This window comes from Pyxicephalus adspersus, chromosome Z, assembly GCF_032062135.1.
Source record: "Pyxicephalus adspersus chromosome Z, UCB_Pads_2.0, whole genome shotgun sequence".
NCBI classification, from domain to species: Eukaryota; Metazoa; Chordata; class Amphibia; order Anura; family Pyxicephalidae; genus Pyxicephalus; species Pyxicephalus adspersus.
Window position 1 is genome coordinate 56,395,943 of NC_092871.1, and position 25,772 is coordinate 56,421,714.

Sequence of the window (25,772 nt, forward strand, 5' to 3'; positions counted from 1 at the left end):
TTTGGGGTGGGCAATTTGAGCATGGAGGATAGTATTGCCGGCTGTTTCTTTTCTGTACAGTGTGGTAGTAATTTGGAAATTGGAGGAAATTATACCATATAATATAATATAATATAATATAATGACACCATAAAAGTATGTGTTGGAGGTAGGGATGGAATTCAGAATTGGAGAAGAGGCCTTTCTCCCAGTGTCCAAGGTATAAATTTGCGTACGATGGGGCGCACTTTGTCCCCATCGCGACGCCTTGCATTTGTAGGTATGTTTGATTATTGAACGCAAAGACATTATGGGTAAGGATGTAGTTTAGGAGTTTCAGAATAAATTGATTATATGTATGTAGAAGTGGGTTGTCAGTATGGAGGAAAGATGCTCTGTAAGCCCCATCAGTGGGGTATCCTGCTATACAAAGCTTCCACATCCATGTGACTAAAACTGTGTTTGGAGGAACTGTCATATCCTGTAGAATTTCAAGTAACTGGATGGCGTCTCTAAGATATGATGGCAGTTGAGTGACATAGGGTCTAAGATATGTGTCGATGAGATCACTTGCCCTAGAGGATATGGAGTCAATTCCTGCCATGACTGGATGTCCTGGTGGTTTTGTTAGGTTTTTATGTACTTTTGTCTCCTTTTTATGTGGTGGACCTCTAAAGTACTAAGAAACCATTGATATAATCATTATTTATACTGCAGCATACCCCACTGATGGGGCTTACAGACCATAGCATCTTTCCTCCATACTGACAACCCACTTCTACATACATATAATCAATTTATTCTGAAACTCCTAAACTGCATCCTTACCCATAATGTCCTTACGTTTAATAATCAAACATACCTACCTACAATTGCAAGGTGTCGCGATAGGGAACAAAGTGCGCCCCATCGTACGCAAATTTATACCTTGGACACTGGGAGAAAGGCCTTCTCTCCAATTCTGAATTCCATCCCTACCTCCAACACATACTTTTATGGTGTCATTATATCGACGACATCTTGAATATATGGACAGGCCCAAGGGACACCTTGAACATGATGCTACAATCACTCTCCAAGATTGACTATAATTTAAAATTTACCTGGAATATCAATACCCATCAGATTCCATTTCTGGATACCTGTTATGATTTCCTCCAATTTCCAAATTACTACCACACTGTACAGGAAAGAAACAGCCGGCAATACTATCCTCTATGCTCAAAGTGCCCACCCCAAATTTCCCAGTAACAGTATTCCCTACAGTCAGATGCTTAGACTTAGGAGAAACTGCACATCTGATTCAGACTTCAAAACAAGAAAAAAAGCCCTTACACAGGACCTACCAAAAAGTCTCCAAACTAAACATAAAAGAGCTTATTTCCAAAACACCTTCCACACAAACCCAACCAAAATTACCTGAAGTTACCAGATTTAATGAACATCACCAGCGTATACATCAAAAAAATTAATGGGAACTGGAACATTCTCACCTCTGACCCTTCTATCAACACCATCATAGGTGATAGACCATGCATCACATATAGAAAGTCCAACTCACTGCGAGATACATTAGTATCAAGTCACTACAATTCCCAACTTATTAACCCCAAACAATCTAAAATACATGGTTCATTTAAATGTGGTTACTCCAATCAATGCAAATGGATTCATGAGATTTAAGCTTTCTTATTACCCAACCCCACACACAAGATCAATTATCTGTAATCGTATGTATACTGCCAATCCTCCGGCATCATATACCTAATTACCTGTTCTTGTGGAAGATTTTATGTAGGCAAGACAAAAAAGACCATTAAGAAAATGCATATGTGAACATCTATATTTAATCAAAAATGGTAAAATGACAACTTTCATCAGCTATCATGTAGGGGCAGAACATAAATTTTAAACCCACTGTATTACCTTCGCCGCCCTGGAACAGATACCACCTAGCCACAGGGGAGGCGATCACGATAAAAAACTACTACAGTCAGAAACCAAGTGGATCTTTTTATTAAAAGCCAATTACTTTCCTGGTCTCAATTATGTCTTTAGTTTCAAACCATTTCTTTAGCGCTATAACCCAATCTAGTACAATTTTTCTTGACGGTCAATTGAGAACCAATAAAGGATCAATCTAATATAACATACTAATTACATGTACCACAACAATACATATATTTATTAGATGCATTACAAAATACTTAAGTTCTTTACTGTATTACTGTATTATATATGAGTATATATTATCAATATCCTCATTATTATTTTGAAACATATTACTGTTCTACCAATTTACTTATGACATGTAATTTGAATGTTCCACCATACTATAATATACATGATTTTGTATTTGAATACGATTTACTATGATCTTAAAACATGGACCAAACATGATGTATTGAGCATCCCCTGTCTACATAATGGCTGAATCACCTCTCTCATTCTTAACTGGAGTGGAGGAGCTCCCCCCCTTGTGGAGGACGGGAGCGCCCAAATCTATTTTAGATGCTCTTTGGATGGCCCCGCCCCCTCATCAGGAGCAGGGTCCACCTCTTCCTGTATATCCCTGTCTTTTTGGACAGGTATGCTTTGCTGGGACCAGTCTTTGACCCTCCGCAGCAAGGAGCCTGGGCACCAGGGGGTCTGCCCTCCACCTCCTGCACTGGCGTGGGCTACGTAGGCGGAGCAGCGAACGCTGTGCCCTAGGCCTACCTCCTCAGACCGGCCTCTGGGGCATCCCCAGACGTCGGTTGCGTGCACGTGGAGTGGGGGGAGGTCCCTGGGACGCCGTCCTATAAACAAGACGGCGCCTCTGGGATCCCCCTGCTCCTGAATGCCAGCAGCCACGTTGGATCCTGACACAACCCTACATCTGGGACTCTCACATACAGGTTTGTCCCTAAAGGAACTTTCTTGCTCTTATCCTTTGAATATTTACTTATCCCAGAATAACATTACCTATTTACTTTTAGATTCTTAATTATACTTACTGGGATTCATATCAGACCTGCCATAGCACTCTTCCTGTTGCTGGGGAGATATTATTCTTATTTTACCAAAATTCAGTCTGGGGGCACTACACCCTCCTGACCTCTGCAAAAAGCATTGTGAACCATACTACAAAACAATGTAAGTTCATGTACTTTCATATATATCTTTTTTTAAAAAACAGCATTTAAGTTACATCTATATGTAAATGATTTAATAATATTTGAACAATATATAGCAGTTTCATATGTACCTGAATAGGTGATTTAACAGATATTTAAATACTAGCATTCATATCAAGCTTTATTTATGTGTGATAAAATATATTTATATTGCATTTAATAAAACTTTGGACATATAGGCAATACATATCTGAAAACCTTCCTATTTACTTATTTGTATTTCATGTACATTATCAATATGCCTGTATGTACTGCAAAATGCAACACGGCAAGTCATATTAATCGAGACGTAATAACTGCAAGCGCCAAATATACGATGACATACCGCTACCCCCGAGGAAGCTAAATAGGGCCAAACGCGTCAGGTACAACAGTCAGTATGAACAATATCTATGATTGGAAGATACAAACATGTATAGCGAATAATGTGCATAACCAGCTAGATGTTGCATGTCTAGTGCCCTCTAGGACCAAAGTGATGTTATTGTGGCCTATCTTGAACTGTTATGTTCTGTATTACTAATATTTACTGAATATAATACAATATATTAATTGTGCCAAAACCCCTGAGGAAGGTAATGTGGTACATGGTTTACTAAAACATGATTGCCCAACTTCAGGATTGCATACCGGCTTTCCAGAAAACCTGTCACCCACAGATTGACAATTGGAATTACTTAACAGAGACTTTGATGTTTCTCTCCTTGCTTTGTAATCCTTGCCTTATTGGGAGCTTCCTCATCACCTGCGTCCATATAAAGTATTAGGGTGTGTTTGCATTCTGGCCGCCATTTCCTTCTCACCACCCCTCCTTTATTCCACCCTTCGGTATCTTTCCTGTGTGTGTTTTTTGGCCTAAATTGTGTGTTTTTTTTTTTTTCATGTATCTGTAACGGGTCTCACTATACAATCCCGGGCCAGCTCTTTACTTCACAATGGACTGTAATCCTGATGGCTCTTACTAGCCCGCGGAGACATTACTGTGTTTTTTTTGAGCAGTGTGATGTCCAGATGTACCTACTTTATATTTTATATGTACTCTATGCTGCTATGCATGTGTTTTTCATGTTATCTATTTTTTTCCGTGTTTGTATGTTGTTATTATTCAAACATTTATTGAAAAACAAAAACTGTGAAGTCCAGTTTTGGATCTATTATACAACTACAAAATGCTGTTGTTTTGCATAATGCTGTCAGTCTAACAAGAGAAAAGAGCACAGGTTAGACCCTTTAAAGAGGAACTAAACTCAAAATGCCCAAAACACAAAAAATAAACTTACCTTCAATCCCGCAGGGCAGTCCGATCCATCCGGAGGTCTCTTTCATCGGGTCCTGCGTCATCCCGACATCCGTCTTCGGGCCAGCGATCCGGGCTCCATCATCATGGGATCGGCATTTTTTTCTCTTTTCACAAAAAAGGCTCCTTCTGCGCATGCCCCAGATGCTCAGGCAGCGCAGAAGGAGCAACCAAGAGCCTCCCGGGATGCGTGATGTAGGTATCCCTGAAGGCTTTGCGCTATCCCAGGAGAGTGTTGCATTTAAAACACAAAAAACAACAGAATTTTCACTTTACATTAATGAGTTGTCTACCCTTTTATGTAAAGTGAAAACTGAGTTTAGGTACGCTTTAAGTCTGCTGCTGCTCCTGCATTTGGGTAGGCTTTGTGATCTCTTGAATGAAGTCATATAAATGACTGCAGCTGAGAAAACAAGACCACTGTCCTACTTGGTAGGGATGTCTGGGTGACAGAACTAGCTAAAGAATATAATAAACCCCTAGGTAACTAAAACCTTATCCCCAGGAGTATTTTCTACTACAAAATATCCTCAGAGACACAGAGATAAAGAGAATGTTAGGCATCATCGCACCTCCCCTTAATCGGCCATGGCACTCTGCTCCCACACTAGCCCATATTTTCAACAGATGAAAATGAAACCTACAGTCACATGAATCTGAAAAAGTGAAGTATAAAAAAAAGGATATATGTGGTCTCCACAGATGAGGGACTAGGGGGTGTAGGTCATATCCTAGAGTTGTGCCTAAAATATATGTATTTCAGCCATGTGTTTCATTGTTTGCCTTATGATCAGCAATCGGAGCACAGTGTTCTGAAGCATGATGACACTAGCAGTAATGATTAAAATAACCAGTTTGCACAATGGCAGGTAAGTATATTGCATTTCCCTAGACAAGGTCTGTCTGACCAGAATCTCCTTGGAAACTGCTATGAATTGTAGTCTGTCCTACTGCCACTTTTGTCAAATCACTCAGGTCATCTGAAGAGTGGGCTGGGCAGCGGGAATAGAAATGGAACGAGTGCCTGTCTAATAAATATGTAATTGTATTCTGTTATCTGTGGTCATTGAAAAAAAGCAATAAATCCTAATAAATGCAAGGAGATTTTTAAATGTACAACCACAATTTTAGCTTTTAATTAACACAACATTCAGCCCCTGAAAAATGCACTTGGGAGGCAGGGGAACACATCTTCAAGGTGCATTTATTCCTAAAAAAAATAAGGACAGGATGAAAATGTAAAAAGGAATTCTGTCCATTTTCAGACTTTTACTGGGTACTTGTTCTGCATTAGTGAAAGTAACAACAGCCAGACACAGCCAGGAAAACATAATTTTTAAAAGCAGCAATACTATCTCACATATAGCAGTAAACCTAAAGTAACCAGCAGCTAATATAAGACACTTAAGCTATGTACACTTATCAGATGATTCTTGACTGACATGAATAGTTGTTTCAGGCAAAAATTTGGCATGTGTACAACCGTTCGCTGACTTCGTTCATCAATTCACCCCAAAGGACTAATGACAAACTGTTTAGGAACGACCGCTGTACATTTTATCAGAAAAAACACTGTAGGGTGGTGTCTGCTGCTCTCCCTCCACCCTCCCTCTACAGAATAGAACAGTGCTGTGTATATAGTGCTCGCTCGTTCATCTGTCACTGGAAATTATCCCACAAATCATATCCAGCCACAATCATCAAACACCCATTGGACACCTTCACAGGGCTTTAGCCTCGTACTACTATGGCTTACAAGTAGTTTGTTAACCCCCCTGGTGTTCTAATTCTGTATGTTTTTTTACGCAAAAAGCGGTTCACTGTTTTGCATGGAAATTTTGTTTACATTGTAGGCTTATAATTCTTAGGTATAACTCACCGAAAGACCTGCACGGAGGGGGGAGACAAGTTAAGTAGGTTTTTATCAATGCTTTTGGCTACCCCAAGTAAGGTACCGCTTTTTGCATGTATTATTTACCCCAAGCCACATTTAGGAATACCGTCAGGGGGGTTAACTTACTTGGTCTGATAATGGTAAAAAGGAAAGGGTTTTGATATATTGCTTTCACAAGTACAAAAAAAACCAAACAAAAAAACCTACTGAAATTGCAGGAATTTTATAACTTGATAACTTCCTGTGCTCTCTGTTTTTGCTACACTGTTATCACTGGCATTGTTTACAGCTATCTCTGAGGCCCACAGAACACCTCTTATATATGTTATTATTAGAAGAGGGGAAAATATTTGTAGACCAAATCAGGAACGCAGCTTAGATAGACAACATTGTTACTTCATAGATGCAGAACAATGAAAAAATGTTGTCAACTTACAGCAAAACATCATAGAAAGCCCTGTAATATAAATATATATATATATATATATATATATATATATATATATATATATATAAAATATATATATAATTGGACTCAATACAGCTATTTTGTATTGAATCCAATACATATTTGAATATCCTTCTGCTCCTCCCACCCATAAGATGATCGTCTCTGCACATGCCAGTAGAAGATTGAATAAGGAAGACGGGGCAGGAAAAGCTGCAGGGACCAGCAGGACGCCGAGGGATGACAGAACAAGGTACTGTATTTTTCAGACCATTAGACCCAAGTGTGTGGGGGGAAAGGAGGTGCGTCTTATGGTCCGAATACCCACCCTCGCTCCCTCAGGAAGTAGTTTCAGAAACTACTATAGATTGCTTATAAGAAAAAGATTGATGATTTCTAGAAGCAAAGAACAAAACTGGGTACTAAAGTTTTCAAGTAAAGATAATAGAGGCTGTTTAGCTAGGGAACATCTGATTGCCTCATGGAATCAGGAAGGATTTTTTTCCCCTGTTGGAGCAAATTGTACCAGGTTTTTTTTCCTGCCTTCCCCTGGAACAACTATGTCCATAGGATTTTTATCTTGGATATGTTTATTTCCCTAGTGGTTGAACTTGATGTCTTTTTTCAACCTGACTATGTAACATTATTTTCATGTACCTGCAGAAAAGGGGGCAAACTTCAAAGAAACATTATTAAGAGTGATAGAAGAATGAGAAAAAAGATCATGTTATATTACCTTTGGACAAAAACCACAATAGTTTTTCCTTAAGGATCTAGGGGCTAGTGGTAGTTTTTACAATACAGAAAATGCATAAAAGGTAAATGAAACCTGTAGTACTTAATGTGTCATACTACCCACTTTCTGGGATTTGTTGAACTTGGTTATAAAGATTTGTACAATAATTTTAAATGGCAAAACTGTACCCCTAATAAATCAGGTATTTTGTAGCATGAACATAGAAAGCCAGTCTATCAAATCTCTTCTTTGCAATGCCAGATAAAGTTCTGAAAGATAGGAAATGGTTTCAATGCAAATGGTACCACTTAGAAGAATGCTGCCTTCCCCCTAAATGGGTGACTGGTTGACTATAAAGCAGAGCTAATTCAAGCTGCAAATATGTTATTTATTATTATTGTTTTGCTATTTGAGACATGCTACACTGAGGTGTAGATACCAAGTGATATATGCCATACTCCAACTAAAAATTTTCAGTATTGGAAGAATGAGAGAAAAGTTGGAACTACTCAAGCTTGTATTGCTGTATGTGTCCCATATGGAGAAATTCCTCTCACTTTCTGTCTTAGTGACATGCTGTGTTACAGAACAAAAGGTGAAAGGAACTAAATCCATTGGAGACACAAACCCAACAAAAGTTCCCATCAGTCCTCATGCTCCTCAAAACCATAACAATGCAGCAGTGGTACATTTAAACAAATCAATCACATACATAAATTATAAGGACACAGAATAGGATTCTAATTTTTTTTTTACAGTTCAGAGGGAAACAGTCATAAATGTAATAGAAGTGAAGCTGGATTTAATAAAAAGGTTATGCTAAAACTTGATAATTCAATCCTTAACCTAGGCTTAAAGAGAAAAGAATAGAATAAAATAATCCACTATTTTTGGTCTACTGCAGGGTAGTTAATCAAAGATACTTTGTTTCTCATTCCTTTAAAGCAGAGGTCGGCAAACTCTGGCCTCTAGACCAGATACGGTCTAGCAAATAGTTTGTTGTGGCCTAGCGCCCCCTGGCTGATCCAGCGTAATCCTTTGCAGCAACCAGCGGCGGAGTCGGAACAAACTACTAGAGCCGCCGGAGCTGCATGCGACTGCCTCCGTGTTGTGGCTCCCTTCCCTATTTGCCGCGGCTGGCATTAACACTTACCCCGCCACGGTAAATAGGGAACATTCCCTCTCCTCCGTATACATTGCAGAAGAGAGGAATTTCCCTTCAGGGGGCGTTCCTGGTGAGGGAAGAGCCAATAGGGAGGGACTCGAGAGGGAGTCCTGCCTAGTGTGCTCTTGCCTACCCCTGAAAAGGCTTAGTGACCAAAAAAGTTTGCTGACTTCTGCTTTATAGGAATCTTGTTTCTAGCTGATCCTTACTAGAATGCAATTATTGCTTTATTGTAAAATTAAAAAAACAAACTGTTCAAAAAATGCCACCTGATTTAGTTTGTTAATGATTCCAATAGTAATCGCAATCTAAATGTTAAAAAAAGGTTGGTATTGCCTACAAGCTGCTTTGTGTATGGCCAGCATAGGAGTATGCTGATAGTATACCCATATTGCGAGGGCAGTAGTAGTCATTTTCATTATCCCTACAGTGTGATCAGTCCACTCACCTACTGCACTAAGTGCATGTTTCAGTTCCAGTGTGAAGGCCGTTAGAGGTACATCCTCTGATACAGGCAGTATGGCTACTGTGGAGAGGTTGCTGGCTGGATTTCCAGAATCCCACTTGTTGCCAGTGGTATGAAGCCCCAGACCATGACCTGCAGGCAAAAGAATAAGTTAAACATCATTATGACTTGTATAAAGCCTTTACAAACACCTGTAAATTTATCAGACTGAATAGTTACTTATATAGGATTATAAAGAATTATTTAGGACTCTTTTAAATTTAAAGTTGATCACTGATAACCCCTTAGGTTTAAAATTGTTAAACACTTCTTTTCAACAAAATCAACCCATCATCACGCAGGCTTTTATCGACCTCCTGCAAATGAGGTTATTAGATGCATGGATAAGTACAGCTACTTTGGGCCACTTCAAGACTGTGGTCTTGTCTTAATCCCCCTCCTTCCAACACTGTACTGCTGGTACTAAAAGAAAGATGCATGGTCCTTATACGTGCAGGTGCTGATATAGTCAAAGTATATTCCCAGTTCAATATATTTATATATTCCTTTAAGAGTAATTATATTATGCAATATAGTTAGTATACCTACCTGAAAGTGGCTTTAAAACTGCTGACTTTGAACAGTGATGTCACCCTCTTATATTACTATATTAGCACAGCAGTTGGAACCCAACATTCTGAGCATTACATTGTAAATCTTTTCAGCAAAGAAAAGTGTTCCTGCATATGTTTTCACTATGTATTCAGCTATTTGTCTGAGATTGCCCTTTAAATATTTTAATGGGTTTTATCTGCTTTGAAAACTGAAGCAGTGGTGTGTCTATCTGAAGAAACAATCTGGATTTGTAAAGTTGAGGAATATCTAAAACTAAATCCTTCACATAATCGGCAGTTATGCAATGTGCTCATTGTTGTAAGCAGCATCTCCTAAGTCATGAAAAGCCTCAGCAGCGGCTGGGGGCTAAGCCTCTGTTGAGGGACTTGCTCTTTGTACCTCTCTGCTTCTGCTTTGTGCCTTGTAACCCTTTCAGGGAGATACCTTTCCACTTTCCTAAGCAGTGCGAAAATAAAAAATAAAAATGAAAACTTCAAATCAGCCTGGGCACATTTGCTTTTTCTGTGAAACAAAACCAGCCTCCTCCACAGGAACCTTCAAGGAGGAAACAGGGATTTGAAGTGATAAAAACAGGAGTGAAATGAAAAGCTGGATCATGATATACCGTCAGGATTTTTACAACTCGATTGTTCTGTCAGTGGCCGTGGGACAGCAGAGAAATGTAACTTATGTAAAAAGCTGAAATTCCACAGGACAACCTTAAGTATCATACGGCAGCAAAGCAGTCCTAAGTCATGCTGTACTAGGCCATGACACCACTAGTTGATAAATGACCCCCCCCCCCCCAAACTAAAAATGGCTATTCAACTCAACTGAATGTAGAAAATTGTAATTAATGTGTCACTTGGTAAAAGATTAAATAAATAGTCACAAGCCAGTAAGGCAAATCTCAGACAAAAAACAAGATAAATAGCTTTTTAAAAGATAAAAAAGTCAGCTTTTACTGGAATTCAATCTAGAGATGCAACCCTTTTTTAAGCTAGTACATGTCATTAAGCCTGATGTCCAACATCAGTACAGATCATCCTTGATCAACCCCAGTCCATGACTAGACAATGGATTGAGACGTAGGACAGTAATGAGCCCATTTAGAAGTTACTCTACATTTTACTTTCCTATCAAAATGTTTCTTGTCAGCACATGTCCTCTAAAACACTCTAGCCCTCTATACAGAGAATGCAAGACCTTTCCTATCAAAATGTTTCTTGTCAGCACATGTCCTCTAAAACACTCTAGCCCTCTATACAGAGAATGCAAGAGGCTAACACCCAGTCAAAGTATATTAATTACACTGTTTGCATCCTAAAATCATTTAAAAAGTAAATTATTGTTTACAGAGCCACAATAATTTGTGTCTTTATATTTACCTGATTCTACACCAGGCAATGTTTCAGTGAATGACAGCTATACTGCTTTGTAAATATACCCCAAAGTGTTCCTGTTTGAGGGATTCTCTTGGCTTTCTGTTCTGGTAACAAGCAGTAAGACCAATACAGTATTCAATTTTCCCACTATATCAAAACCTTAAAAAAAAGTAAAACAAAAAGCTGTCTAAATTTAAATAATAGGATTACTATTTCTTTCTTTGTTGCACATATTGCTAGGGATACCCCAGTATGACATTATCATAGGTTGGCTTTTCAGCTGAAACACATCCTCTTTGTGATTGGTATCTATTGGTTAATGAAGCATAACGCATGACAATGCAGAAAGAATGGCTATAAAAGCCCTGGTTTCTCAAAGCAAAGACCACTAAAAGTATATTGAATGTGCAGGGAGATCAATGCTTTTTATCAGCTTATATCAGTCTTTCTCAACCTCTTTTTCAAGGGGGAACCCTTGAAAATAACCTTCAGGTCTCCAGGGAACCCCTGCTATAATTTCTATATCCACAGCTCACAATACATTAGTCAGTAGGAACACTTTGTGTCAGTGGTAAATGACTTAAGACAGCCTTAAATTGCTCATGGTTAAAAGCAGACCTAAACTCAACATTTTCACTTTACATAAAAGAGTTGTCAACCCTTTTATGTAAAGGAAAAATTTTTGAAGTGTAGCATTGCCCCTTTCAGTCTTGATCGCTGCGTTAATTAGGACTGAATAGGAGCACAGAGCCTCCCGGGATACATACGTCACGCATCCCGGGAAGCTCTGGCAGCTCCTTCTGCGCATTTCCACTAAGGGGAAAGAGATGCTGACCTCACACATGCGCAGTGAGGTCGGCTCACTTTTTTACCTCTTTACATTGGGCTACGTCACCCGATCTTGCACCTACTCAGTGAGAGATCGGGTGACGAAGCAAGAAGAAAAGAAGAAGATGGAAGAGAAGACCAAAGATGGCAGCGCCCAGCACTTCATGCTCACTGGGACGAAAAGGAATTCTAGGGCGACGGAGGACCGGATCGAGTGAAGGTCCAGCGCCATCGAAAGATCTTCGGGATAAAAGGTAAGTGTAATTATTTTTTTTTTCAGTTTAGTTCTGCTTTTTTTAATGAACCCTTAGTAACTTCTGTCGGAACCCAAGTAGAGAAACACTGTTTTGTCAGTCAATTGTGAGCCAATGATAGGTATACCCTTCAATATACCACAGCCTTTATATTTTCTTACTAAGACTATGTTTAAAAGATCTGTGCATCAAAATACCAAGAAGATTCTGCATCTATATAGGGAAAAGCACATTTTTCTCAAGTTATATACTCATCATAAAACAATGAATTTATTTCACACATAGAAGTCTGTTTTTATCCGCTACTAGCAGCAAAGGGCCAATCAGCCTCAATTGGACTGTACATGCTATAAAAGAAGAGTAATGACCTCATTAATGTGCTTCTTTCTCCTCACCTCCAATTGGATGAGTATGCAGCTGACTAAACACAATTAAATACCTGCAGGTAAATAAAGTGTGGTCAACAACCTAGATTAAATGATTAAGCAGAATTTGAAACACTTTGGTAGCAAAAAACTCCTCCTCCCTTTTTTTGTCATTCAGAGAGTCTGAAAAAATGTGATTTCATTTCCCACCGTATTGATTAGGAAGCAGCTAAGTTTGTCATATGAAGTGCTGTAGTCACCTTTTAATGTTTGAAATGGTTGCATTATCCGTGGGACCGATGACAGATTTACCAATGATGCCATTTTTTGCTTTCTGAACTGGCAAACCTCCATTTTCTTGCAGAAAACTGTAATCCGTGAAGCAATAGATCAAAGCAAAGTCAACAGTATATTTAGAAATGATCCAAACAATAAGATATGATGGAAGCACCATTTAATTTGAGCTTTCTGATCTGCAATCTATTAGAGTTCCTCAGGGGATTTGGGAGACGTGTTGGTCCATATGCTTTATGCGGTAATGATAAGTAGAAACTCCTGGAATAATCCACTAAACAGTAATGAAAATTCTTCCAAGAATGTTATTTTACCTTAAAGGCTTATTTGTGGAGCTAAAAAGAGGCAAGGCAAAGAAACATTTATATACATTTTATTATCAAGCAGCACTTTTCCTTAAGAAGAATGGTACACATTAAACATTTCCCGATGAGCCACTTATCTGCTCCGTCTGTGTCCCCCGGCATCCTGCTGGTCCCAACAGGTCCTGGGGACACGTCCTCCTCCTCTGATCTCCAGCTGCTAACTGCAGAGACGATCTCCTGGGGTTTCCCAGTGACGCCGGTGCATGCAACGGTGCGGGCGGGAAATATATATAATTTTGTATTGGATTCAATACAAAACAACTGTATTTAGTCCAAAACAAAGAAATCTTCATAAAAAAAATATATATATATATATATATATATATATATATATATATATATATATTTTTTTAAACAGATTTATGTGTTTTTTTAATTTAAAGTTTATTATTAAATCAATTGGACATATTTCAAGGAGTTATGCCTAAGAATTATAGCCTACAATGTAAAATAGATTTCCAAATACGGGCAGAATTTGAACGATAGCGGGGTTATTAGATGAGATGGTCGAAAAATAAAAGTTCCCAAGAAATAAAAGACAAAATAGCAGCTTTTTTTGTAGAAGACCCTTTTACTCAAGACAGTGCTACATGCTTAACAAGCAGGACTTGGTCAAAGGCTATTGGGTTGTGAAAAGAACAGATCAACATGGGCTACACATCATGCAGATTTATGCCCCGTTATGCCGGTTAGTTGTGCTTTTCAGCCAGGCAGAATAGTTCCATCAGGGAAAGCTGAATCATCGACTTGTAACCAAGGAAACATCCAGGTCTGGCCAATTGTAGCCACTGACCAAGCACAGTCAGCAGGTTATGTGGAAAAGCTTCAGCAGCTCAGAAAAGAGCAGCTTTACCCCCCTTACAACAGAGCTGGGAAGATGCCATGTGAGGTCAAGAAAAGCTGCAGGAGTTGGGATATACTAACGATCTCCTGTTCCCCATACATGAGCTGAACTCCAGTTCCCCTTGGTGTTCCTAATGGCATTTTATTACATCTAAGTCATGAGATGCTGCATAACTAATAAACACACAGTAAGCTTTGTTATTGTCCAGTGGTAAGGGATAAAAGCCTAGTGATATATTTCAAGTTCTTCATTTTATATAACCTTCACCACAAAAAAAGGGCAGCTACATACAAGTCATCACGTCACTTGAGCACAGACAGCTTCTGAGGGGTTACATGCTGCTATTTAAAGTCAATCAAAAAAAATTATTCAACCTGCAACATACATTCATCATTTACAGCCTATCTAGGGTTCCTGCTTTTCGTCGAATATCCTGACCCACTGTTCTTTATCACTCTTTAAATCGTCTTTGCTGTCAGCAACCTGATGTCACCATCTTGTCAATGATTTCTAGTTCCAACTTCACAGCTCCTGTCACACAGCTAACCTTACTCCCTACTCATGTACACAGTAAGAGAATTTACATAAGGAGTGAACTGGCATGTGTCCACACAGAAGCAGACCATAAGGAACTCCATAATGAATAAATTGCCAAGAGTGCCATATTAGACTAAACACAAGATAAAGAAACTTGACTTTCCCTCTCCCCAGCTGTAAATACTCACTACCAAATGCTACCTGGCAGTGTAATTTACACTGCTTCCTCCCACTGATGATTTGTGTTCCAAAGAGGTGGAAAAAGAATCTTTACATATAGCTCCAAGCCAAGGTGAAAGCTCCAAGCCATGACTTGAAAACTACCTGGGTCTTCCTCACTGAACAAAATGGCAAGGGATGAAAAATTTCAGGAGGTGTGTATATATTGCTGGCAGGGGGAGGGTGGTTAAGGATAACCAGTTTCCTTACTCAGAATGGGTAAGCAACATGGTCACTTTAAAGTGCTTAAAACCCATGAATGGTACTGCATACTACAATCTATCAATAGAGGCTGGCTCTTTTCTCAAACATTGAGTTTTATTTTTATGCATAAAATCACTCTCTCCAAGAAGTGCTGCTTCTGGCAAAATGTGCCTAGAGCTCCTGTCATTGCGCTCATTCAGTCCACCTGCCCCCAAGCTGCTTCTTTGCTGGTTTGGCAGAGCATATGTACGAGGGGATGCTGGGAAGTTCTTGGCTTTGCCCAGAAAGAAGAGAGCCAGAGTTATGAAATAACACATTTTTTAATCAACATATTCCCCCTGAGACTGATGCACTTGGTATACAGTGTAGTTGCAGCTTTTCTAGACCGTTCAAAAAAAAGGCTTTTGGTTGGGCCCCAAACCAGCTCTCAGCAGCATCTTTGACGCCAGAAATGTCCTCAAAACATTGCCCCTTAAAGTGTTTCTTCAAATTCGAGAACAGATAATAGTCTGAAGAGGCCAGGTTAGGTGAGTAGGGGGGATGGTGGACCAATTGGAAACCCAGGGTATTCAGTTTGGGCACAACCTTGGACGTGTGCGCAGGTGCATTGTCCTGCAAAAAAGGGATGCCTTTGGTCAATTTTCCACTGTTTGTCTTAATTGCCTCCTTTAGCTAATCCAGGAGGTTAGCATAATACTGTCTGGTGATACTAGAACCCTGAGGTATGTAGTCCACCAACAGAATACCGTCTTTGTCTCAGAAAATGAACGCCATGACTTTTTTGGTCGATTTTGGTCGATTTCTGGGTTAGGAACTTCTTCGGCCGCAGGGACCTGCTGTGGCACCATTCCTTTGACTGTTCCCTGGTTTCTGGATCAAGGATGTGCAACCAGGTTTGCATTTACTCTATCAAAATCACCTAAGTATACAGCTATTTACATGTCTGATATACTGGATATATCATAATATACAATACTACATTAAATCACAGACTACAATACGCAAACTGCAGGGTTATATATCAAACCAAGACAAGATTTTGGACACAAAACAGTACCACTGTAGATGATAATCAGCTTGGCCGTTTAACAGTACCACTCAACGCGATGATGATGCATTTCGCAGAACCTCTGCTTTAGAACAGTCTGCTTTATCAGATCACAGTCTGGTTTATCAGATCACAGTACCACTAGGAAATTACAAACATATATAATTGTATTGGAACTGGAATATCGGCAATATCGGCAGCCCCCAGGAAATTTCTGTATGGAAAAAGTCTCCCATGTCAAACATCCACGTGACTACTTACATTTTTCCAAAGTGCTTGTAGCATACTTGGCAAGGTTGATAACCCTCAGCCAAAAATCTCATTGTGGCATAATGGTCTGTAGATCAACACAGCATTTCTTGAAAAGAATTTGCTATTAGTTGGCAAATGTTTTAAATTGTGGACCAGATCCCTTCCAGGTTTGTTGAGTCACCCAGGTTCATGGTGTACATTTTCCTCTTTTGTTGTGGAATTATGACTTATCTTGTAAAACTGATAATGCATTTAGACATACATGACTTTTGTTGCTGGAAACAATCTTTTGTGATTGTTTCCAGCGATAAAAGAATGACAGATAAACAAATGAGCATTGTATGCACACAGCACCGTCCAGTTCTATGGAGAAGGGAGGGGCAGAAGGAATGAGCAGCACACCACTGTGCTCTTCTCCACTGACTTGTACAGAGGTTATTCTCTGTTGGTCATTCATGGATCTGTCAAGATCACTGTACACACGCCAAATTCTTGCCTGAGACAAGTCTGACAAACATCCGACTTTAAAGTTTAGCAAAAAGAATGAGGAAGAAAAAATCTAAAACCACAAAAGAGAAATGGATGTGGGAGTCTCCAGAAGCACCATAAACAACTGGTGGTTTTGAAAGTATTTTGCTTATATTCCTTTTTAGCACCACCAACATTTATACAGCTGAGTCACTTGCTTGTCAGACTGCAAGGATTTCAAGCTTCCACAAACATTAGCATGAGGAAGAATAGCATTCTGGGCTTTCATAAGTTAGCTCTGTCCTCTGTATGTCACCCTGTGTGCAAGGCAGTCTATGATGTTGATGAATGCTAAAAAAAAGAGAATTTTTTCAAAGTCAGCTGGCATACAGTCACAATTCTAAATGACTACCAGACTTAGCTGGTACAGGTTCAATTTCTTACCTGCAAGGGGTCCATTGACCTGCTGCAGACTGCCAAGAATCTTCTCTCCAAGCAGATGAATGAGCCGGGTCACCACCTGGATGGGGACAAATCTGTCAATGAATTTCTAAAAGGGCTGTGCCAATCCACAATATGCTCTTTATTCAAGGCACTAATATTGTGGAAAATTGGTGCAAAGCCACTAGTATTGATTTTACATGCATTTGGGTAAGTGGATTTCTTCTGAATCTTTTACAGCATGCTCCTAGAAATGGTAATGCACAGTAAAAGGATTTTAACCCCTTTTAAATACAAGGCTGTATTCAGTTGAAAGAAGACAACAAAAATGGAAAATGTGCAGCTACTTAGATTTGTGATGTAGTTAGGTGTATGTAATGGAAAAAATAAGTCCTAGCTTTTCCTCTCATGCCATGCTAGGACATTTTGTAACCTTAAGCTGGCCACACATTTTATTCTGATTACACAATTGGCTATGCATCAACTATATAGTGGAAAAGCTTGTTTATTAACAGTTCGGACTGTTTATAAAAGCTCTCTGTTATTGGTAACTCTAAAAGTAATTGTGTAATCAGACTGTAAAGTGTGTGGATGGCTTAAAAGCTTGCAGCATATAACCCAACATTGATAAAAACTGTCAAAACTAGCATTATTCAATTTGTAACCTTCAGAGCAATACATTGCTATTGAATTAAGGTAATACCATTATACATGTCTTTTATTGCTCAAGCTGCATTCAATTTCATTTACATTGAGCAACGCTGAACCAATTCTAGTCACTAGGTTGCCTTGGAGACAAAAAAAGGGGTCACTAATTTAATAACTGTGATGTTCCAACACAACAGCCTTTGAGTGCCACTCTGTAAAGTATTACCAGGCTGGTCTAATATGTCTTTGTTTTTAGTAGTCATTTATACAGGCAGCAAGAGAGAGACATACAGACCATGGAAAGGGGAAAGGGAGAGAGAAAGAAAGAGAATATTAAGTGAAAACAATTAAAAAAGGGAAGCTCTGCTATTTTTATGTCCAATCACAGGCTAGCTATTATTTGCAGGGAGAAGTCACCAACCTTACTTGGCAAGGCTCAAAAGTAAATAAGCAAAAATTCCAATCATTTAAAAACAGCTTAAATATATATTTTTATAATGATTACATTACCAACAAGGTACCAACAATTACAACAATAAAATCTGACAGGTGTTAAGCTGCGTACACACCTGCAATTTTTCTCGTTGGAAAGGATCTTTCACGATCCTTTCCAACGAGAAAAGACTGCACGATGCATGAACGATGCTGTACATACAGCACCGTTCATGCTCTATGGAGAGGGGAGGGGGAGAGCGACGGAGCGGCACCCTGCTGCGCGCTCTCCCCTTCCCTTTCATTAGGATCGGTCGTCGTCCATCGTCCATGGATCCGCCAGGGCGGTCGTCGGACGATGGACGACGACCGACTGTACACACGGCAGATTTTCGCCCGATAATTGGCCGATACCGATTATCGGGCGAGAAAAATTTGCCGTGTGTACGCAGCTTAACTCACACTTTTTGGACACTAGATGCGCTATTAACGAGTGCACCAATTCTGTCCTTCCCTATGTCTTTAACCTATATGTTTGGTTAATTTGTACCCTGCCATTTTTTTTCTTCTATACTATTTACAGGAGGCAATTAGTAATACAAAATGAGGGTTTAAAAAACTGATAAGGAAAGTGATTTAAGATTTGTTGTGAATGGTATGAAGAAGAGATGGCAAAAACAATCATGTCAAGGACTAAAGCTACGTACACACTTCCAATTATTATCGTTGGAAAACGAACGACGAACGTTCATGCACGATATATATGAACGATCGTATAGCACCGATCCTGCACATAGAGTTAACGACACGATCGTTCGTAGATATTGTACACACAATAGATACGATCGTTTGAGCGATAGAGGAACTATGTGCACGACAGGAAAGTGAACGGACGTTCGTTCATCACGCATGCTCTGAACATGGACGATCAACGAACGACCGTACACACGAACGATGTTCAACGATCGTCGTCCAATCCGATCCGTCGGTCCGGTCGTTCGTTTCCAGCGACTTTCCTCGTTCGTCGGCGTCGTTGGTTACTTTTTTACGAACGATTTTTTGCCCAATCGATCGTTCGTCGTTCGATTGGAACGATAAAAATTGGAAGTGTGTACGCACCTTTATTCAGTGAAAAGCCTGAGGTCCTCCCCAACGCTTTGCACAAGACAGGAAGGTTGATAAGTGATGCCTGAGTCCAGTAAAATGACAATGAGATTTCTGGAATGACTAGGGACTAGTGACTCACAGCCTGTCAATTTCTAAAAAAGCATAACAACAATATAATTTGATTATTACAGGAAGTCCATAGTTAGCCAAAACAAAAAAAAATTCAGTTTGTGGTTTAAATCAACTGTGTTTTGGAGAACCCTGCAACAATAAAAAATCTCATCTATCGTTCCTAGCTACATGTACACTACATCTGCTCCCCCCCAATCCCCCACGGGGGCGTTCCCACCCTGTTTACTGCATTATCCAACAGGTAGAATGCCTGGAATGCCCCCAACCCCCCCCCATCCCCGAGTAGAGGGAGTGATATGAGATCTCAGCACCAAAGTCCCCAAAAGATTAGTTAGGTTTTATACTAAGTATAATCAAACAATGCATGAAGGAATGTGTGGGAATGTTGTGATCTGTTTACCCCTGTCCAGTCACACAAGGGACGAATGCCAGGAAACAAGATATAGTTCCCATAATAAAGCTGGTTACCAGTAGGGCAAAAAAACTAATAAAGGGTAAAAAATCAATTAAGCCTGAGTCAGCAGAAGATAGATAACAGAACAGATGGAGTGAGGTGATAACCCAATGCTGATCTTTGCTGACCCCCTAAAATTAGACGACAACTGCTTGGCTTTCCCAACAACTCCAGAACTCCTACATTTCATGTTTCAAATAATTACTGGAGTTTCAATTAACCAATCACAAGCTAGGGAGCTAGGGGAACGCTTCAAACAATAGGTGTTCTACAAATCACATTTATTAGCCAATCCTAAATCTCTAATGATTCCTAATTGGGTTTAACTGTATAAGACTGGGAGCTGAGAGAATGGTAGTCAGCCAAAAGCCAGCGAGAAGCCAGGAGCCAGAAACCAGAGAAAGCCTGTGGAACCTGAGCAAGCAAGTATGAGTCAGTGAGTAAGCAAGGAATATTCAGCTATGCAAGAATCATGGAAGCAAGAGAGAAGTTAGCAAGGTTCTCTTCTTAGGGAACCAGGATCCTCAAGTACTAATTAACACCTTAACTGGTAGCTGTAAGATATACCTGAATGCATTCCTATTTTGTCTTATATGTGTCTATGTTATTGTTATGTTGTTTTGTAATTGTTATGTTATGTTATGCTGTATTGTAATTAAAGGAATATGTACTAATCATTATTAGATTACTACAGGGGTTTACCTAACAACTTTCGTTTTCTGTATATTTTGTTGATTGAAGTTCCTATATCTATATCAATCAACCAATACTGCTGTGTATTTAATGTTTCAACTTGTTCCTTAATTAAACTGTTGTGAGTGAGTGACTAGCTAATATTTGTGCATGAACTTTAATTTGTTCATTATATATGTGCATGGATAGGGTTTTAATTTAATATCCATATTTATGCAGATAATATTCATATTCAACATAAAGAACATCTGGGGTTCCAGAATACATAGAAACAGAAAGCTTTATCTGTTGATACAGGTCCATACTCTGTAATACAATATGTTCACTTTAAAAATGGAAAGCAGCAATCTATTGCATTATCAGAACTAAATTTTTTTAATGCTGGTTTTTGATTAAACAAAACAATAATTGGGATAGTTACAATCTTTCCCCTTAAGAGAATAACATGAATTCACTTGTGTACTGCAACTTTTCATGTGTCAGCAAATAAACACTACAAGCATGAAAGTTCCTAATACCCACAGTGTTCCTATCAATTAGACACACCATGCACTGTCCAGGAAAAGAGCCAGGAACTGATTACAGCTGAGTGCACACAGGAGAAGTCAGTGGGCTGAGCAGTGATAAAGTGAACACACTGACTGCTCTCTGTTGTAAACAACAGACAGAGAGCTGCAGGGAAATTACAGATTTATTGATTAAAGCTACTTCTCTCACAATCTCTCCATATGAAAAGGGATGTGTATCACTAACCTGGGGATATTTGCGTTTGATGGATGTCAAGGCTCCCTCTGGGAGTTTGGCAAGTTCTGAATCTCGTACAGCGTGAACCGTTGTGGCTCTGGGTTGGTGTGTTAAAGCTTCCACCTATAATCACAATAAAAATACTTAGGGTTAACATACGATTTGTAGTGGTTTTGTTACATGTCTGTATTATGTTTATTTACTTATTATATAGAATATACCCATGGATATTGTGTTTGCACACACACACACACACACACACATAAATCCACTTATATAATTCCAAACTTTTTATGGTCATAAAAGGATATTATACGTGAAAAAAAAACATTTATGTACACATTAAATTCTCTAATTCACACTTTAGCAAAATTATTTTGCTTTACTGCCTACCACCATGCACGCTTGTGGACATAGCTTTACCTTTCAGTGAAAAAATCTGCATTCCATGACAATTATGATAATCACAAGAATAAACTATATGCCCACGAGTTGGTACACATGAGCAGATTAAAAAATACATTTTAAACTTAAATCTGAAAGATAGTAAGAGACGGATTATTTAAGTTCCAAACAGAGGTGAATAGGTTACACATGTTGGTAAGTTGTACTGTGTGTAAAAACATCTCAACCTTCTATCTGGAAAAATGATTGAAAGGGCAGGATCCACAAAAACGTTAACATATAGGGAATAAAATATTTGAAGTCACAGCACCCGCAGTGTTCAAATTCCTCTCACAGAGATTCTATTTAATCCTATCTGCACTCCGCTGGTATGCCATCTTTACTAAATCACTATGGACAAAAGCTGGAAACTCCTATTACTGAAGAAGAGTTAACTTGGGCCTGACGGTTTGACATTAAAATATTACAAAATGTTACTTCTGTTCCTAAACTCACATTTTTTTCAAGCCTTCAATGCACTATTCCCTCAGTGTCCAGTTATCAAGGATATCCTGGAAGCCCATATCTCAATTAATTCTAAAAAGGGAAAAGATCTGACGATTTGTGCAAGCTTTAGGCAGATCCCTCTATTGAATGTTGATTTAAAACTTTACTCAAAAATTTTAGCTAATTGTTTAACCCCTTGCAGGGTCTAATTCATTCAGGCCAGGTAGGTTTTGTGCCCACTCATGAGGCACGTGATACCACCACGACTTTAGACATTATACACTGGGCTCAAAGCAAAACCGATCAATTAATACATTTACATTTAGCAAACTTTGATTGCATCCAGTGTTTCTTGTATCTGTATACTAATAAAATGGATAATCAGATATATTAACATACATCTGTCCCTGCTGCAGCTATCAGGGTGGATTATGATGCATCTTAAAGTTAGGCAGTTGGCATCAATCCTGACCCCCTGATGCTTTGCTCCTTGGAAACATTACAGCAACACATGCAGTTTTGAATTGCAAGCTTTTTTAAAACCATTACCAATTAATAGAGAACACAGGTAAAACATTGAAAACAGCTTAGCAACTGCGTGCTGCTTTTTACTGCGCACCTACATCATGCTCTATTTTCATTTTGCAGTTGAAAAAAGTAACAGATAACAGGGTCAGTGCTATATGAGGACACGCAGCCCAGTCCCTCAGGAAAAGCAGTCTGACATACACAGCTCATCACTCCCAACCCTCTGCAAATTTACAATGTCATAGCAGTGCAAGTTGCAGTAAAGATTTTGCACACTTCTATTAGGATTCTATATCCATAGCTCACTTATAAAAAAAATACTGAATCTTCCATAGCAAACACTTTCTTTTATTTTGAAAGCTGAAAATATAACACATAGATTTTGATGAATTGTTAAGAGTAATACAGAGGGTCCTAATTTCAGATGATTTGATAAAAGATGCCCTATTGGACTTTTTAAAAAGATTACACCCTTCCCTTAACAGTAGAATGTAAGAAAGAAACAAAACATTGGTTTTACGTATGCCCTTGTGCTTTAACCACCTGGGCGTTACACTGATGTCTAGATTTCTGTACCAAAAGCGGTACACAATTTTTCATGAAATTTTTTTTTTAAATTGTGGACTTGTAAGTTACAGAAATATGTACAAACAAGGGTCTAGTAGATATCATGAATATAAAAAAAAGTTTGAAACACAATCATGTAAAAAAAAAAAAAAAAATAAATGTACCGTATTTTTTGCCGTATAAGACAAAACTGGGGGGGAAAAGTTTTCAGAATCTTTTTTTTCTAGATTTTCCTCCTTTAAAATTGGGTACGTCTTATATTCCGGAGCGTCTTATACGGCGAAAAATACGGTACTTTTAATAAAATTAAATAAAAACACAAAAATCAGCCTAACCCCCCAGCGTTCTAATTCTGTCAGTTTTTTGATGCAAAAAGTGATGCTATTTTTTTTGCATAGAAATTTTTGTTTATATTGTGGGCTTGTAATTCTTAGGATTAACTCCCAGGTAATTATAATATAATACATAATTATAAATAATAATTTTAAAAAATAATGAAATAATAGACAATGTAATCTAAAAATAAACTATAAAATTAAAAAGGTACTTTTATTTTTATTTCATGTTGTGTGGTGTTTTTGTACTGTAAAAACCATTTAAATACAGATTACATTGTAATCCGCTTTTAAATTTCCCTCCCTGACACACCCCCATACATCACCAATCACATCACCAGGGAGATGACTCATCCTCCGGGGTGATGTGAGTGGGGGATTTCCCTGCCTGCTCACAGAGACGCTGGAGCTGCTGCTACTCGCATCTCCAGGGAGATGCAAAGCACAATGCAGGATTTCTGCATTGTGCTTCACATCTCACTGTAGATTCCAGCAGCAATAGCAAATTTTTTATTGCTGCTGGAGGAGCTGCGGGGACCAGGTAAGTATTTCAAGAATAGTGGTCAAAAGAGAAGTATGGAGGCTGCCATTGCTGATCTCTTTGGAAATACGTTTCCCTGTCTGTCCTTGAAACTTTCTCAGTCACTGACAAGCATGTGAACCGGAAAGTCACAGTGATGGAAAGTGGCTTTCTATGAACCCTGATTTGAATTTTATCAAACATCTATGAAAAGAACTTAACATGAGAATGAAGGGTGGAGCACTCAGACATGGCTGCTCTGAGCTCCTTCATCATTTCCCAGGAGGACACTTCTACCTACTATGCTCCTCACTCATAGAAGGTTCCAGATCTCTATTTAAGCCTAGACCAGCTATCTGTGGAAAACTGGCTCAGTGTCCTGCCAGAGACAACCATAACCCCCAAGAGATAGCATCTTGCGCAACAGGCTGTCCTTGCATGCACTGTCCTATTGATTCCTTGCACTGTAAAGATGCTGAACATTAATGATCTATTGCAAAATATTCTTCTAATATGTATCTCCTATGAACCCTCACAATGTACTTAGACATCGTATGCTGAACTTCTTTCAGCCACCAAGGGATTGTTGACATTGAGACCTTATACAAGTGTTTTTTTCTTTATTAGGTGGAGTGTTCTTCATTTAAACCAGATATTGTTATATTTCCTCTTATTAGGGGTTTAGACCTACGGGGAGTGTTTCACATAGGGCTTCCCTTTTCAAGGTAAAACGGCTTTCACTAGCATTCCTTATTACTTTGTTATGTTTTAATATGCTAATGGATATATATGTTATCCCATCGTGCCCTTCCACTCAAGCATATGTGACAGGTTTTTTGACAGAGCCAGACCATTGTTTCTTATCAGTTTTGTATGTTGGGCCCAGGTTTGTGGCTCTATCACAAGTACTTCTTCACCACCCATGCCATTCTTTTACATGGAGGGGTACGATAACTCACACATATTTACTTCACTTATCTGTAAATCCTTTTATTGGAAGCATATCTGTAAATGTCACTAATGGCCGCACAGCATAAAGGACAGTGACGATCTAGACCGAGAATTCTGGCCACTCACTATAAATCTACTATACTATAAATCAGGAACTTTGCATGCGATTTGAATGGTGGAGACGACCTCTATTCCTCCTAACAAAAAGATGTTTCTAAGCCAGGAAGATTTATAAGGTGTACACGTAAAAAGAGCTAAATTTTAATGCTTGCCAGAAGCAGGTCATTTCCGTCAGTGCAATGAGATGGGTTACATGGGTAGTAATGTGACAGAAGTGGAATATTCTTGACTGGCCAAGTCAGTCCCCTGATCTGAACCCAATTGAGCATGCATTTCACTTGCTGAACACTAAACTTTGGACAGAAAGCCCACAAACAAACAGCAACTGAAAGCCATTGCAGTAAAGGCCTGGCAGAGCATTAAAAAGGAGGAAACCCGGGGTTCCTAATAT

At 39.0% G+C, this 25,772-nt stretch overlaps 1 protein-coding gene across 9 annotated transcripts in view; it reads right to left on the reverse strand.

Annotated features, from left to right (window-relative positions):
• PNPLA7 (patatin like domain 7, lysophospholipase) overlaps positions 1-25,772 on the reverse strand; it is a 265,796-nt gene that overhangs the window by 124,216 nt on the left and 115,808 nt on the right. For all 9 annotated transcript variants that reach the window (XR_011923221.1, XM_072429361.1, XM_072429360.1 and 6 more), the window contains 3 exons: positions 21,479-21,592; positions 17,263-17,338; positions 9,144-9,293 (listed from right to left, as the gene is read on the reverse strand). Coding sequence is in view for 8 of the 9 variants with exons in the window: in XM_072429361.1 (XP_072285462.1) it covers positions 9,144-9,293; positions 17,263-17,338; positions 21,479-21,592 (340 nt within the window). In the remaining variant the exon portion in view is untranslated. The remainder of the gene's footprint in view (positions 1-9,143; positions 9,294-17,262; positions 17,339-21,478; positions 21,593-25,772) is intronic.